Source organism: Ovis canadensis, chromosome 3 (genome assembly GCF_042477335.2).
Source record: "Ovis canadensis isolate MfBH-ARS-UI-01 breed Bighorn chromosome 3, ARS-UI_OviCan_v2, whole genome shotgun sequence".
NCBI classification, from domain to species: Eukaryota; Metazoa; Chordata; class Mammalia; order Artiodactyla; family Bovidae; genus Ovis; species Ovis canadensis.
This window is the reverse complement of record NC_091247.1, coordinates 58,132,484-58,149,358: the sequence shown is the minus strand read 5'-3', so window position 1 is coordinate 58,149,358 and position 16,875 is coordinate 58,132,484. Positions and strand designations below refer to the sequence as shown.

General features: G+C 42.7%; 2 protein-coding genes across 2 annotated transcripts in view; one reads left to right on the top strand and one right to left on the bottom strand.

Moving 5' to 3' along the window:
- Positions 1 to 16,875, bottom strand: part of PTCD3 (pentatricopeptide repeat domain 3) — a 29,994-nt gene that overhangs the window by 2,321 nt on the left and 10,798 nt on the right. The window contains exons 7-21 of the mRNA XM_069583109.1: positions 16,145 to 16,268; positions 14,252 to 14,367; positions 13,694 to 13,764; positions 12,314 to 12,401; positions 11,799 to 11,859; positions 11,236 to 11,321; positions 9,994 to 10,138; positions 9,279 to 9,329; positions 5,240 to 5,329; positions 4,919 to 4,947; positions 3,968 to 4,074; positions 2,833 to 2,911; positions 2,622 to 2,712; positions 1,667 to 1,752; positions 980 to 1,128 (exon numbers count right to left, since the gene is read on the bottom strand). Of these exons, the coding sequence (XP_069439210.1) occupies positions 980 to 1,128; positions 1,667 to 1,752; positions 2,622 to 2,712; positions 2,833 to 2,911; positions 3,968 to 4,074; positions 4,919 to 4,947; positions 5,240 to 5,329; positions 9,279 to 9,329; positions 9,994 to 10,138; positions 11,236 to 11,321; positions 11,799 to 11,859; positions 12,314 to 12,401; positions 13,694 to 13,764; positions 14,252 to 14,367; positions 16,145 to 16,268 (1,373 nt within the window). The remainder of the gene's footprint in view (positions 1 to 979; positions 1,129 to 1,666; positions 1,753 to 2,621; positions 2,713 to 2,832; positions 2,912 to 3,967; positions 4,075 to 4,918; positions 4,948 to 5,239; positions 5,330 to 9,278; positions 9,330 to 9,993; positions 10,139 to 11,235; positions 11,322 to 11,798; positions 11,860 to 12,313; positions 12,402 to 13,693; positions 13,765 to 14,251; positions 14,368 to 16,144; positions 16,269 to 16,875) is intronic.
- Positions 6,082 to 9,140, top strand: LOC138436851 (eukaryotic translation initiation factor 4B). The gene has a single exon (XM_069583110.1). The coding sequence runs from the start codon at positions 7,031 to 7,033 to the stop codon at positions 8,861 to 8,863; it is 1,833 nt and encodes a 610-aa protein (XP_069439211.1). The 5' UTR covers positions 6,082 to 7,030; the 3' UTR covers positions 8,864 to 9,140.

Sequence of the window (16,875 nt, the reverse complement as noted above, 5' to 3'; positions counted from 1 at the left end):
AACCATACACAACTACCCCCTCACTGGTCCTAACAACTAACATTAAATCCAAAACAACATACAGTGGAATCATGCAACTATGACCACCCCAACCAAGTACTCCTTTGTTGACTTCTCTGCTTTTGGAAAAATGAATATGCATAACGTCTCCATTCACAATTAAACACTAGAAATGAGTATGAGAATGAACTGCCAACAAGAACACACAGAAACAGAATACAGTGGCACAAACCAATGATGGGCTCTAGTCAAGGCTGGGTTTAGTCGATACTGGTAAATGCCACTTTCCTTAAGTTCCAGTAGACAGCCCACATTTTAAGCCAGGGCTATGGGTGTGTGGAAACCATTCATAAATGAGATACCAATGCCCAAAACACTTTCAAAATTAAGATTCTCTGGTCATTGTGTTCTATTTAGGTGACTAGAGGTACAGAAAATGAAGATAAAGAGACTGAGCCCACTGAACCACATCCTTCCTTACACACGCATATTGATTTTTCTTCCCCAAGTTTGCTTTTTAGTTAGTATTTGCACGTTCCCATAGAAAACTCATTATAGGGCTTCCCTGGTGGCTCAGTGGTAAAGAATCTGCCTGCCAATGCAGGAGACGGGTTCGATCCCTGGTGTGGGAAGATTCCACATGCTGTGGAGCAACCAAGTCCGTGCATCACAACTACTGAACTTCCGCGAGAGACCAGAAGCCACAACTACTGAAGCCCGAGAGCCCACACTCCGCAACAAGAAGCTACCGCAATGAGAACCTGTGCACCACAACTAGACCAGGAGCCCTACTTCCTGCAACTAGAGAAAAGCAGGTGCAGCAATGAAGACCCAGCATAACCAAAATTTAAAAAAAAAAAAAAAAGAAACCAAAACACAACTCATTGTGCAGAAACCCGTCTGTCTCCTGAGAAACCACACATCACACAGCCACATTAGAGGTGCTTCCAGTGACACGTGTGGTGTTTCGTGTACTCACCAGGCTTCCTGGGTTCTCCCAGCCCTTAAGAAGAGGATGGCTATGTAGTTCAGAGAATTGGCTGGCCACTCTGAAGCAGTCTGTCTAGCATCTTGGCTTTCGTAAGTCGATTTGATGTCTGCAGCACAGTCAGCAAATGCCGCCTGCAGCTGAGAGGCCCCGAGAGTCAGCAGAACTGCCTCGCTAGTTTTATGACAATTTAAGAACAGGAGACTCCACAGGACCATTAAAATTTCTGAGCATTGCATCTTACCATCTGAACACATCGCATGTACAGCACATACATATTAATAACAACAAAAAAAGGCAAAGCACCCGACATTGATGTGATAATTTGTTTAGCCATGTATTTCAAATCCAACCATGGGTTTTCTCTTTAGAGACAAAAAAGGAAAGAAAAACGAAGGAAGGGTATTCAAATTGGTTGGGTATGTTGAGATGTGTCTTTTTTATCTTTTCAGCCACACCACACACATCCAGTATCTTAACTTGGGCCCCCTGTTATGGAAGTGCAGAGTCTTAACCACTGGATTGCCAGGGAAGTCAGATGTGTAGATTTAAATCTGGGTTTAGGTGGCAAAATTCTGCAGAGTAGATGAAACCATGGGAATTACCCTCCCTAAGTGCTCAGTATTAGAGGATATGCTGGCTAGTGTATATCTGACAAAGAGAGCAAAACAAGCCTACCTCTGGTGGGTGCTGATCCCTTGCCATGAGCATCAGAATCTCTTCTTTTAGGTCACTGCGAAAAGTATGACCATATTCTTTACTATCTTAAAACAAAAAGGAACAGAGTGAGACATGATCACCATCATGTAAAACCAACATTCTTTTTGTCCATTGTCAGCAGTCATCCATATTGGGGCAGAGGGTGGGGGGTGGGGGAAGGGAGAAGAAAATAAGAAAATTCATTGCTGATATGTATTCCAGGATTCTAGAAACTAGCATGATTCACCATAGGAAAAGGACCAGAGAGTATTGAAAGCCAGCGCCAGTAACTGGCTCCCGGGCAACTGCTAACAGCATGTGGGCCACACTCAAGCAGACTCCCGCTCCCCATGGTTTTACAGCGCGTGGGAGTCGTCAACGGTCCTTGTACATTGCCACCAGAGCAATCTTGTGAGGCAGGACGGCAGAGCTATGGTCTCAGTGTCTCATGTCAACTTGAGGCAAAGAGGAACGGATTTTACGATCACAGTCACCTCGTGGGTGAGCTACAGCATCTTCCGCAGTCAGTTTACATGTGTAACACACACACACACAGTCACGGCTGCTCCTTCGAAACCATACTATCACCAGTATCACTGTTCGCTCCTGAGGCACAGAGATGCATCACAGTCCAGTGAATGAAAGGCACAGGCTTTGCAGGTTGCGATCTCGGGTGACCCATGTAACTGACACAAGTGCACAAAACCCAGCCTTTTCTGGTCACAGAGGAACCAACTGAAGTCCTTTCCACCCCACTGTTACTCATGCAATCCAACATGAAACACAAGCAAGTCACCCTGAAGGAGACCTCAACTACAGAGTTTAATTTAGTGAAAAAATGGAAGCTTTCTTCCCTAACCACATTAACACGCTTGTGAATCAAAACGTAAGACAACAGAGTAAGATGGGTCAGGACACACAGACTGAAACTGACCTTTCCAGATCTGAGGAATCATTTCTAGTCGATTGGCTACGTCTAATGCTTGGAGAAGATCTATTAATGTTTGGGAATGGGGAAAGAAGACCTGGTTAAGAAAAATACAAATACATTTTTAAGTATTACTCAGCAAAGACACACACAAACATCTACAATGATGTTAAGACACACACAAACATCTACAAATGTTAAGTCATGAATCACTTACTGAAGGTATCAGGTCCTTATACCACTTCAAGGTGACATCAATTTGTTCCATCAGACAAAGCAAACTAAAGAACTTGGAACTGTGACGGAGAAAGAAAACAGGTTTAGTCTAAAATCCCTGCCTAGTAGGGGAATGATTACATTACAGCACAGTCATATAATGACATATTACACAGAACTTAAAGACAATTTATGTTACAATTTCAAGTGACAGAGCTCAATGCGTGACCGAGGAGGTGCTGCTAACTGTGCTTTCTGGACTTTCCAGTTTGACACTTATCTTCAACTGGTCACTGATGCCAACGCCATACACTCTCAGCTCGTGGTGGAGAGGAGTGAGGATACTACTCAACAAGTGTTCAATGTGAAGAGAGGATCTGGACACATGGAAGGGAACCACCACGCACCTATGAACAGGCTGCCTTCTTACATTCTTGTTTTTATCTGCCTAAAAGCAAACCCATGTAAGGAGTCTCTTTGGGCTCCAACATCTTTAAAAACAAGAGAGGCTAAGATGAAATCTTTAGGGATTCACCCTGCTATGAATTTGAAAATATAAAATAGGACAGTGTGGCATCCTGGGTAGCTCAGCTGGTAAAGAATCCGCCTGCAATCCAGGAAATCCCATTTCGACTCCTGGATTGGGAAGAACCCCTTGAAAAGGGTTAGGTTACCTACTCCGGTATTCTTGGGATTCCCTGGTGGCTCAGAGGGTAAAGAATCCGCCTGCAATGCGGGAGACCTGGGTTCAATCCCTGGGTTGCAAAGATTCCCCTGGAGGAGGGCATGGCAACCCATTCCAGTATTTGGCCTAGAGAATCCTCATGGATAGAGGAGCCCTGTGGGCTCCATGGGGTCGCAAAAAGTCTGACAGGATAGAGAATAAGCACAGAACAACAGAAGGAAAAGATACACAGATTTAAAGTTACAAATAGCTTAAAAGATACACAGTGGACACCTCAGTTTGACAAATCAGTTTTACCACTGAACCTTCCAAGTGTTCACATAACTGGTATCATTAAAGTCAGGATCATGCTGCCTAAAATAAGACTGCCAAGTCTCCCACCTGCAGAACTGACCACTAGTTGCATACAGGTGTTCCGTTAATGCGAAGGATATATTTCCAATATACTTACTAATAAAAATTACGCCGATGATCGGGGCCAATGAATTTCCGGTTGTCTCCAGTGTTTAAAAGGCCATGGACCTGGTAAGCAAGTTCTAGATCTCTGAGAGAAGAGCACTGAAAATGTAGAAGTAGTAAATAACCATCACTCAGTGATCCTTATCAGCCAAAGGTGGCTCACTACATGAAGCAAGAAAGTAGATACCTGGGGAAACACGTATACTGATTTAACATTTTACTGACTGACAGCAAATGAATTATAAGAAATTGGGGGTAGGGATAAAATCACCAAGTTCAGTGAAATTTAAAACAAAATAATGTTAATCTAGTGATTACACCTATATTTAGTATTAGACAAAAACACTTGGGATGTCATGCTTAAGACAGATGGAGTGCTATCTCTAGCATCACTATACTGGCAAAAATCCCCATGAAATAACTCCAAAACCCACCCAACAACAAGTCATTCCCTTCTATGAAACACTATATTGCCAACAACAAACAAGATACCACGGAAATGAGTGTGGACATGCATGTCTGAACACCCAGAGGAAAGAACCTAGAAAGACACACACTAAGTAGTAAAGCAATTATCCTCAGGAAATAAGACTGCTAAATTCATTCTGAAACTGCTTGAAAATGTTTCCTATGATTAGCACGATAAGCTGAAAAAACAAAATTAGATATAACCATCAATCTAATAAGTTAACAACAGGCAAATATGAAATACTCTGAAACCTTATCTGAAGAAAGGTATAAAAAAAGACAACAAACACAATCAACACAGGGTAGGAATGCTGTGATTTTGTAGAGATTTTAGAGGAATAAAAAATTAGGACTAATGACATGAACACAAGAGTTAGGAAGTGAAAGAATCAGGGAGAGTCCTCCCAACCACCAATGATGAATTTAGGAAATGGATAAAAGAAAAACGAAGTTTTAAGCAAGAAATGGTACTTACAACCCTCATGGCTGACTGAAAAAACATATCTGAAAAATCAAAGTTCAGAAGAGCCTTGGTTACTATGCATAAAGTATGTTTTCAGGTCAGTAACATTAATTAAAAATCCTGGCAACAAAACTGGTAAGGTGTAGGACAAACCTAAAAGAATGAAAACACAAGGAGAAGCAACATACAGCACAAGCCACTGACACTCTGCTTTCTCAGAATAACCACCCAAAGATGGCTAAACTAAATCAAACCCCATCCTCATCACAAGGCTCTATAACCCCAGTCAGGAAAAGAGGCTGGCTGTCTTACGGCAGCAATTTCTGCACGTACCATCATCGGGGTCCTTTGGAGAAAACTTCTTTCCCGTTATTTCATCCATGATATCATAGATGATGAGGGATGATCCTTTTGAAGGGCTTTCTGCAGAAAAAGAAGGCAACTGGGTTTTCTCAGGAGCCTACTTCCCGCACTTCCATGGGGTAGGCAGAACTAGTCCTAAGGCTGCCTTTCTCATTCCTCCACCCAAGCCATGGAGCTGGCCAAGCATATCCCTGTGAGAGGAATGAGAGCACCCTCTGCTGAGTGCAGCTCTCCCCAAGGCCTGGGTCAGTTACAGCGCTCCCAACAGACGCAGCCCCTCCTTCTTAGTCTCCTCACAAGGCGGACTTGCACTGAAATGGGAGACAGACGGATACCCTCACCAAGCCTGCCTACTTAGAAAACAAACATGTTTTTTGCTAATAAACATTTGTGCTCCTTTTAAATATAACCAGGATGAGAGCCAAGAAACAGAAAACTATAGAATCAAAATGTATCTGTGACATTTCCAGTTGAACATTTCACATTATTTATCTATATTCCCTTCCCCACCTATGCACCTGCAAGTGATAATATAGTTTCAGTGACAGCACAGATGTACTTCTAGTTCCTCAAGGATGTTTGCACTTGTTACTGTTCTAATTATTCTATTTCCTAATAGCCTATTTCATATGTATCATCTCTTCATTATTTTAGGCTTTTTCCTTTGGGTAAATTCCTAGCAACTATTATTACAGACAATAATAGATTTATATCCCTAAGACACACTGACACTCCTGCCCCTATGACCCTGGGTGTTACTTAGGAAACACAAGCACCAGTGACTTTAGTTAGCCAAGGTGATGTGTGATGTAGTAGTGGAATAGGCTTTAGGGTGAGAATTACTTAGTTTTAGTACAATACCTACTCTTGCCTGGAAAATCCCATGGGCGGAGGAGCCTGGTAGGCTGTAGTCCATGGGGTCACTAAGAGTCGGACACGACTGAGTGACTTCACTTTCACACATTGGAGAAGGAAATGGCAACCCACCCCAGTGTTCTTGCCTGGAGAATCCCAGGGACGAGGGAGGCTGGTGGGCTGCCGTCTATGGGGTCACACAGAGTCAGACACGACTGAAGTGACTTAGTAGTAGCAGTACAATACCACCAAAGTTTAGTAAAATTTTAGATGACAAAATTACTGTGGAAACAGTTCACCTGTTTTCAAGATAAAGTCATTTAACGGCTCCTACTTCCCTATGTGTGAGAATGTGAATTTTGCAAAACTACCCTTCCAAAATAAAGATTTTCTGTTGTTTTCACACAAAAAGCCCACTACAGGAGAGAAAGACTGGAACTGTCATTTCTATACCTAGGGTTGTTTCGCAGGTTGGGGCAAATGGCTAAGAACCTACAGTACTTACTACATGCCTCCCAAACATGAACGGGACACTACACATAATTCATTTCATCATTACATCGTGATGGCATCACTCGGGTAAGACATCCAGTCCCTTCCCACACATCTGGTAAATGGTAGAGATAAAATTTCAACTGAGGTGTGCCTTGCTCCAAAATCCATTCAATAGAGCACAGCTGACCTAAAATTAGGTAACAAATGGAGCCTTGAAGTTCTCCCATGAGGCTTCAAAATAATGTTTACTGTGGAGCAGGACTATTCAACAGCTTCCTGCAAAGACGGAAATGTTCTATAATTGTATCACTGACGATGCAGTCAGCAGTCACAGGTGGCTACTGAGCACTAATGCTATGAAGGAATTTAATTAAATAGCCACGTGTGGGCGTTCTCTCTCCCTCTCCCAACATGGCGGCCTCAGCGAAAAAGAAGAATAAGAAGGGGAAGACTATCTCCCTAACAGACTTTCTGGCTGAGGATGGAGGGACTGGTGGAGGCAGCACCTATGTCCCCAAACCAGTCAGCTGGGCTGATGAAACAGACGATCTGGAAGGGGATGTTTCAACCACTTGGCATAGTAATGATGATGATGTGTATCGGGCACCTCCAATTGACCGTTCCATCCTGCCCACTGCTCCACGGGCTGCTCGGGAACCCAATATCGACCGGAGCCGTCTTCCCAAATCTCCACCCTACACTGCTTTCCTAGGGAACCTGCCCTATGATGTGACAGAAGACTCCATTAAGGAATTCTTTAGAGGATTAAATATCAGTGCGGTGCGTTTACCGCGTGAGCCCAGCAATCCTGAGAGGTTAAAAGGTTTTGGTTATGCTGAGTTTGAGGACCTGGATTCCTTGCTCAGTGCCTTGAGCCTCAACGAAGAGTCTCTAGGTAACAGGAGAATTCGAGTGGACGTTGCTGATCAAGCACAGGATAAAGACAGGGATGATCGTTCTTTTGGCCGAGATAGAAATCGTGATTCTGACAAAACAGATACAGACTGGAGGGCCCGTCCTGCTGCAGACAGCTTTGATGACTACCCGCCTAGAAGGGGTGATGATAGCTTTGGAGACAAGTATCGAGATCGTTACGATTCAGACCGATATCGTGACGGGTATCGGGACAGTTACCGTGATGGCCCACGCCAGGACATGGATCGATACGGGGGCCGAGATCGCTATGATGACCGAGGTGGCAGAGACTATGACAGAGGCTACGATTCCAGGATAGGCAGTGGCAGAAGAGCGTTCGGTAGCGGGTACCGTAGGGATGACGACTACAGAGGAGGCGGGGACCGCTATGAAGACAGATACGACAGACGAGATGACCGGTCCTGGAGTTCGAGAGATGATTACTCTCGGGATGATTATAGGCGGGATGACAGAGGTCCCCCCCAAAGACCCAAACTGAACCTAAAGCCTCGGAGTACTCCTAAGGAAGATGATTCCTCCGCTAGCACCTCCCAGTCCAGTCGCGCAGCCTCTATCTTTGGAGGGGCAAAGCCTGTTGACACAGCTGCTAGAGAACGAGAAGTAGAAGAGCGGCTACAGAAGGAACAGGAGAAACTGCAGCGTCAGCTGGATGAGCCAAAACTAGAGCGACGGCCTCGGGAGAGACACCCGAGCTGGCGAAGTGAAGAAACTCAGGAACGGGAACGATCAAGGACAGGAAGTGAGTCATCACAGACTGGGACCTCAGCCACATCTGGCAGAAATGCACGAAGAAGAGAGAGTGAGAAGTCTCTAGAAAATGAAACCCCCAATAAAGAGGAAGACTGTCAGTCTCCAACTTCTAAGCCTCCCAAACCTGAACAGCCTCTAAAGGTAATGCCAGCCCCTCCACCAAAGGAGAATGCTTGGGTGAAGCGAAGTTCTAACCCTCCTGCTCGATCTCAGAGCTCAGACACAGAGCAGCAGTCCCCTACAAGTGGTGGAGGGAAAGTAGTTCCAGCTCAACCATCTGAGGAAGGATCAGCAAGGAAAGATGAAAATAAAGTAGATGGGGTGAGTGCCCCAAAAGGCCAAAGTGGGAACTCCAGCCGTGGTCCGGGAGACGGAGGGAACAAAGACCACTGGAAGGAGGCAGACAGGAAAGATGGCAAAAAGGATCACGACTCCAGATCTGCACCTGAGCCAAAGAAAGCTGAAGAAAATCCAGCCTCGAAGTTCAGTTCTGCAAGCAAATACGCTGCTCTTGCCATTGACGGTGAAGATGAAAATGAGGGAGATTACACCGAATAGACCTCTGCATTCTGTGCTTTCTCCTAGTCTCTCTCCAACCTGGAACATTCGAGAGCAAATCAAACCTCTATCCAGACAAGACAAAATAAAACTCACCATCTCCTGGAAGAAAAAAAAAAAAAAAATAGCCACGTGTGGCTAAGTAGCTACTGTATCGGACAGCACAGTTCTAGAGGGCAAAAGGAATTCCAAACTCAAGTACCTTCTGGCCAAAACCATATACTACCCGTTAGTACATTTAATGACCTTCCTCCACTCCGACTTAAGTTTTACATCACAAAAAGATGACAGTACCCTCACGAGTAACTTTTTGCTCAGGCTATAGACAACGCTATTATGTGAACTATCCAATCTTTATTCATTAGCAGTGAAGTTAGCCTAATCTCTACATAAACATAATGACATACATACATACCATGTTGATAAAACAGCTGAATAATATGATGATATGTTGCAAGCGAGGGTTCTTATGTTACCAGGTACATAGAAAAAAGAAAAAAAGAAAGAAATGTCAAACACAGCTATACAAAATATAGCTTACTGTGAATAAAAACATTAGTGGTATTACGTAAGTAGAAGATGCATTCCGTTCCTCTGAACAAAGACATTTCCCAGCTGATGTGATTAATGTAAAGGTGGAAAGGTGTCATAGAGATCAAATTCCTCTTAGAAAGTCCAGACACCTATCACTAAAACATTACAGTCAATACTCTTGTGAGTTTCATTTAAGAACACTAAAAGATAGAAGTGAACTGATTCAATAACATAAATACTGAAAAATATACAACATACTAGCACACAATTGGGTTCAAATACTTAAATTATGCCAGAAAATGTCACGAGATTTTAAAACCAGCCAACTGTAAGTGAACAATTCTCCCTAGAATCAAGAAATCCATTAAAAAGTATCTAAAATCCCAAGAGTGTAATTCGCTATAAGCAGCAAAAAGATGATAAAGAGCTCCCATTATACTAAATATACATCATTGAAAAGTGTGCTTAATGGTGGAAAGGAAATTCCTACCATATTATGTAAACAGCACAGAAAAGTTTAGTCTCTTTTTGGATCACCTGGACCTGAAGCCTCAGGTCAGCACTGCCTCCAGTGGGGACATGAGGACACCCCTCACCTATCCCGATGGCTTTCATTTCCCGGAAGGTCTGTAAGGCTGGCAATTTTCCAAATGCATAAAATCTTCGGAGACATTTGAGAATAGTGTTAAAAGTCTGTAGATTGGGCTTCACGTTCTGTGCAACCATTTGTTTCAGCAGGTCCTAGTTGAATCAAAAGCAGGAGTATTATTTTTTTTAATGCCCGGTGGGTAATTTGTCCAATAAACTAACAGATCACACTAAAAGAATCGGGCTGTCTGCCTATGTTTAAAGCAGATTAATAAGCCCCCCATTTAAGAATTATCTAGTGCCCCTGAGAGAAGGCCCTTTCAACAGTCACTCTAACCCCCATGTGATGTCCGTGTCCAACTGTCTCTAGTGGCCTAAAGAGTCTAGTGGCCTAAAGAGTCTAAGACTGAAGCAAAAGTAGAGACTAGAACAGACTGGTTTTTCCCTTTTCACATGAGCAGTATGGTATGGTATGCACGTCCCTGGTGGCTCAGTGCTAAGGAACCCAGCTGCCAATGTAGGACACGCGGGTTCGATCCCTAGGTCAGGAAGATCCCCTGGAGAAGGAAACGGCAACCCACTGTAGTATTCTGCCCTGGAGAATCCCATGGGCAGAGGAGCCTGGCGGGCTACAGTACCTGAGGCCGCAACGAGTTGGACACAACTGGGTGACTGGACAACAATGAATGGTATAGTGTGGTTTCCATTCCTGTTACTTTGTTCCTGTGATTTCAATTTTTAAAAACTTTCCGAGTAATTTTTTTCAATAAATGTTTTAATATAAAAAAAACCCCACATGATTATAAGGAAACAAATGAATATAATATAGCAAACTGATCTTCCTGGATTCTAGCTGTATGCTTGGGTCACATGTCAGATACAGCTAATTAAACTAAGGGTTGCTAGAAGGGTGTGAACAGGCCACTGCAAGTGGAGTGCCCAGTGCAAAGATGACCACCACAAAGAAGCTCAGTGAATGCTCTCTCCACCCCATGCACTCCGAGCAAAGGATGGTGGTTGGTGGTGGTGTAGTAGGTGAGTCATGTACAACTCTTGCAACCCCATGGACTGTAGCCCACCAGACTCCCCTATTCCTAGCATTTCCCAGCAAGAATACTCGAGTGGGTTGCCATTTCCTTCTCCAGGAGATCTTCCCAACCCAGGGAATGAACTAGTGTCTCCTGCATTTCAGGACTCCCAGCAAAGGATATTTTGGCCTATTAGTAGCCAAAGTGAGGGTTCCTCCTTACCAATATATTATTCCACTTTTCTTCAAATTTCGCATTCGCCACCAATGCTGTTGCTTCAATTAATGAATTGAAGGTGTGCACATCAGCTATAAAAGAAGAAAACTACTTTAACAAAATTTGGGGTCAGTGATTAAAGGCCAAGTGGTCATGCACATGAGTCCACAAAACTAGAAAACCACTCTTTTCTCTGGCTCTGGATTCTCGTTTCAATCACCAACATCAGAGGAAAAGATTAAGAATGAGCAAATCATTAAGGCAAAATCCTGCGATTGTATACACTCCTGATACAATGATACACAGGTAAGAATGCAGAGGTGATGCAGAGGTAGAGAGTCCACCAGCCAATGCAGGAGACTCGGGTTCAGTCCCTGGGAGGGGAAGACCCCCTGGAGATGGAAATGGCAGCCAATTTCAGTATTCTTGCCCGGGAAATTCCATGGACAGAGGAGCTTGGCAAGGTACAGTCCATGGCATGCAGAGCTAGGACATGACTGAGCACGCACACACGCCCACATATGAGAAGGAAAGGAAGGACAGAGATGAATTCTCCAGACACAACTCACCACGCAGTCTGTTGTTTAACAGTTCCGCGTACAAGCTTAATGCCTGTGTATGAGCTCGGTGCTGGAAGAGGGAAAGGATGAAAATTAAACACCATAAAAGTTGTCTTTAATAAATATTTACATATCTACTGTTCTCAGAAGTAAAAGGATAGACCAGAATGGACAGTGTTTTTCCTTTTAAATGAGCAGTGTGGCATAATACAGTTTCTATTCCTGTTACTTCAATGCGGTGATTTCAATTTTTAAAAACTTTTTCCTAATAATTTTTTTTCAATAAGTGTATCTTATTTCAATGAAAAAACAACTATGAGAATTATATTTTCACAACTGGGGGATGGGAGGATGAATTACTGCATGAAGTGGGTAGAGGCAGTTCTCAAACATTCTTCAAGGCTCTGGAAACCCCCAACGACAACAAACTATGTGGCCCAGCTGTGAAGGGTTCTGCGGCTGAGAAACCCCGATTCAGTAGAAATTAAAGACAAAAACATACAACTATCCAGAACAAATGTTACCTTCACCATTCCTCGAATCATTGTGCAGTAAGAATGTGCATTTTTCTCAGGCATCAGAGCAAAGATTCTCTCAGCATGGTTTTTGGCTCTAGACACAAGAGTAAACGTGAACCAGTGGAAACAGATAAAACCAGTAACAGCTACCACATGGAGTATTTGCAATGTTCCAAGCATTTTCTGCATATAATTTCAAGTAATTCTTCCCACCCAGAGAGGGAGATCTGGTTGCTGCTGCTGCTGCTGCTGCTGCGTCACTTCAGTCGTGTCTGACTCTGTGTGACCCCACAGACAGCAGCCCACCAGGCTCCCCTGTCCCTAGGATTCTCCAGGCAAGAACACTGGAGTGGGTTGCCATTTCCTTCTCCAATGCATGAAAGTGAAGTTGCTCAGTCGTGTCTGACTCTTAGCGATCCCGTGGACTACAGCCCACCAGGCTCCTCCATCCATGGGATTTTCCAGGCAAGTGTGCTGGAGCGGGGTGCCATTGCCTTCTCCGAATATATACTCAGCATTATAAATAAAAAGCAAACTGCACAGCAGGGTACACAGTGAAGTTCCTCCACCCTCTTTCAACTGGATATAAATAATCAGAGGCAACCGCAGACATGTGGTGCCCTAGAATCCATTATCCTATTCTAGCTTATATAATCTGGCTCTTTCAGTCAGTCAGTCAACGTGCTATGTTATACAAATCACGCTGCACCTTCATTTTCTGTTACCAACACATCTTGGAAAATAGAGCCTGCATTTGGGCCAAAATGGTACTCACAAGTCCCTGTTCTCAACCACTATAAGAAATTATTAGTATCTACTGAAGAAGTTTAATTTTTTTATTCACTCATTTTGATATTAACAGTAGCTTTCCTTTTCCAGACACCCTTACGAAATACCTTTCTTTTAGACAGTTTTACTCAGTTCATTTGAATCCTGAATCATTACATAAATGATATTTATCTTTTGTTTGGTACTGAATACTTCTATTTGTTAGCCAGCAGTCTTAATTTAGAACTACGCTCTGACATTTGTGTATTCTAACATAGTTTTTAAAATTCTGAACCTTTTTAGAGTTAGAGGCATATAGTGCAAGGTAGGACTACTAATGAAACTACCAAAAGAACCATACCATGATGGTTACATGGAGTTAGGCGGGGGAGGAAAAAAAAGAAACCAACACCAGTCCTGTACCTCTAGCTGGCTGGAAGTAAAGATCTAATAAAAAATGGCCCAAACACATATGAAAAACAATGGTGACATTTACGTTGCACACAGAGAACAAACTGCATTTTAGAACACTACAGGGTTGTGTCTTCTTCAGGGGGTGACGGAGAACATTCCACAACCGTAAGGATCCATAAACGTTCTAATTATCCTGTAACATACCTCCAAGTAACTCCAAGCTGGTGACCAGCCTTCTTCTTAGACTTCACGTTATCCCCCTCTTCGCCCTCTTCCTGAAATGAGCCATCACCAACAGATATAAAACAGAATACGACAACGGAAAGCATTCTCCAAGCTATACTACTCAGAACCGGTAAGGTAGAGGAAATTTCAGAAAAGCAAAGGAAATAAAGATTTGGTAGAAGGTAAAAAGGAGACCCTGCCTATATATGCATGAATTTTCAAGAGGGCTGGGGCCAGGGGTGTTCCCTTCTGTCCCATATACAACATATTGTCACTTTGAGAAACAACAACAAAGGGGCCCATCCAAACATTTCTGGTCACTGGTTTCTGCATGTGGCAGGCAAGGTCAAAATACTTTTAAGGAGGGAACCAGGGTAAAACAATTGTTAAAATCCATCTCTTCCTCCACATCACCTTTTGTCCAGGCTACATACTGTGCTATATCACACCTCAGCACAAATCTCTAACATAAGGCATAAGAAATCACCTTAAAATGAGAAAGAATTACTACCAAAAGAAACTTTAAAAAATCATTACCAACTCTTCTGATTGTTCCTGTTGTTGGAAATTATAATTAGTGGAGGGTTCTTGGTTTCCATAGTAACACAACAAATCCAAGAGACTGTTAGTTGTTTCCAGAGATACAGTGGTTCCTGTGGGTGGGGAAAAAAAGGGTGAGGGGGAGAATCTTTCAAACATCAAAGAACTAAAGCCTATTGGATTCCATTCTCCAAGGGCGAGTTGCACCCCACATCAGCTTAAACATCTGGAGTGATGCAGATAGCACAGAATCCCTAACAGTGCTGTCTGACAGAAGAGATAAAATACCAGAGCCAAGTTTGACCCTGGGCTCATTTATTCTATGTACTCATATTCCCAGAGAAACCCTCTCATAGTTCTACCTATCACCTTCGAAATGAACGCTCTGGAAATGATTGCCATGTAGTCCCCCAGAGCCCAGTTCCTTCACAAACGCAATCGGACTGTTTCGCTTAGATCCAGGCCCTCGCTGAAATGCATGCCTAGAGATAGCAGCCTTTAAAAAATTACTGTTTCAAACGTTATGTTCCCAACTTGACACTTATCAAGAGGGAGAAAAGGGAACAGGAAGCAGTATGAATTTAGTGCTTTAAAAAGAAAAGTAGCTGAATTTTTCTTAAGAAAATATACTGATAATACAAATGGCTATCAGGAAACTTAAAAGCCTTTAGAAAAGACAAAAGACAGAGTGCAGGGGAAACAGGTGATGGTGTGTAACCTGACTGCCTCATAGCATCTCAAAGCTGTGACCCTGAAGATTACTTGAAGTCAGTCAGTTTCCTTTATAAATGACTACAAGCACACCAACTCATAAGGTGTTACAGAATTAAATGCCTACAAAGTGCTTGGCACTTATTAGGCCTTGATATTAAAATTTTCTATATTTCCTCTCCTAGTATGTCGACTCATTCCATTACTCTGAATGAGCTGAGTGTTACAGCTCTGACCCTGTCTTTACTAAGGTTCACTGAACAGCTGCTTGCATCTACACCACACAGTGTGTAAGACAGAGGAAGACAAGTCTTAATATAATGATGTTTATCATATTCAACAAGCAGAGGAAAAAGCCTCCCTAAATGACAATCTGCATCAGCAATTCATTTGTACACCTGACGCTTTAACAGGCTACACACCAAAATTCTTTAAGTTTTCTGAAAATGTTTCTTGCCATATTCAAGACTATACTGAGTGATTCAGTCCAGTTTCTCTCTCTGGACTGAATGTTTGGCTGATTTTTATCCTAAACCACTGACCAGCATACCAGATTCCAAAACTTAAGCAATGCTGCTGCCTTCATGCTACTCTAGGTATATTCTCATCTCATGGTAGCTTACAAGCCCTGCCACCTAAACCCCTAGAGGTTCATCCACATCAAATTCAGATAGCCACAGGATTTGAGAGACAGAAGGATTAAAGGAATTGAGCTTTTCAAGGCTACAGCACTAATCAGTGCCAGAACCTACCCAAGCGTCTGATCCTGCAGCTTAGTGCGCTTTCCTTTTTAAGTATTTCTTTCTAGTCTGTTTTTTGCCTCTCACACGTACTTAAAGAATGTAAGAAATGTGAATACAGTATGAACAAACCTCATGTTAAAAATAGAAGCTAAGAAAGAATGGCTGTAAGATTTCTCTACCTGCACAAGAGGACAACACACGGGCAAGGACAACTCTATCCTACCCAGTTTTAAAATGACACTAAAGCAGAACTTGAAATATGACTTCCTAAACTATAAAAAATATAAAAACAGCTACCAAGCAGAGGAAGAAGCATAGCACTTTTAACTCGTACTCACAACTGTCTAGATCACGTGCACAACTGTGGCCTACTTCCACGCCCACATTCCCAGGGGAGCTTCACATGAACCTGGGGGCTTCAAATGAACTTAGTCACCTGCTTGCAAAAGCTGATCAAATATGTCCACAGAAGCTTTGACTTTTTTGAGCTTGATTCGTTCCTGCAGAGCAGCCTCACTTATTTCTTCAATCTGAGGTTCAAAGTACTCAGGCATTAAACACTAGAAAATAAGATGGTTAAAGTCAGTGCCAACAGGTCAATGGGAAAGCACAACAGAGTAAGACAACACACCACAGTATTTGATTAACACACCATAATATTCATGCTTCATGCATTAGATACCACCTATCATTTTAACATGAATGTCTCTTTAAGGAATCTAACTCTACCTCTCTAGTCACCAAAACAAGATTACTTAGAGATCTCCTAAGTTGGGGCAAAGAATTTAAAAGCTCCTAATTATAAATATTTAGTCTGTATTTGAAGAATCCCATATCGAAGAACTACAGCCTAATGAATTAAAAGTCTCCACTTTTCCCAGTGAATTTAGTTCCCAGTGAACTAAATCCCCTAATTTCAAGCTGAACTTACTATTTTTCCCTTGCTAAAACCACCCTTCCTACTTTCCTCTCAATCTTGGCCGAAGGTTCCACAGTATATCTAGTTTGTAAAGACGGAAACCTTCGCTCCCTGATAACTTCTTTTACTGTAAACATTCAGTATAACCAAGGTATGTTGATTTTACCTCACTCACCAAATTATTCAAATACTTAGGGACCCAGGGAAGGCTTCAAGCAGAAGTGAACTACACACAGAAGAGTAACTAT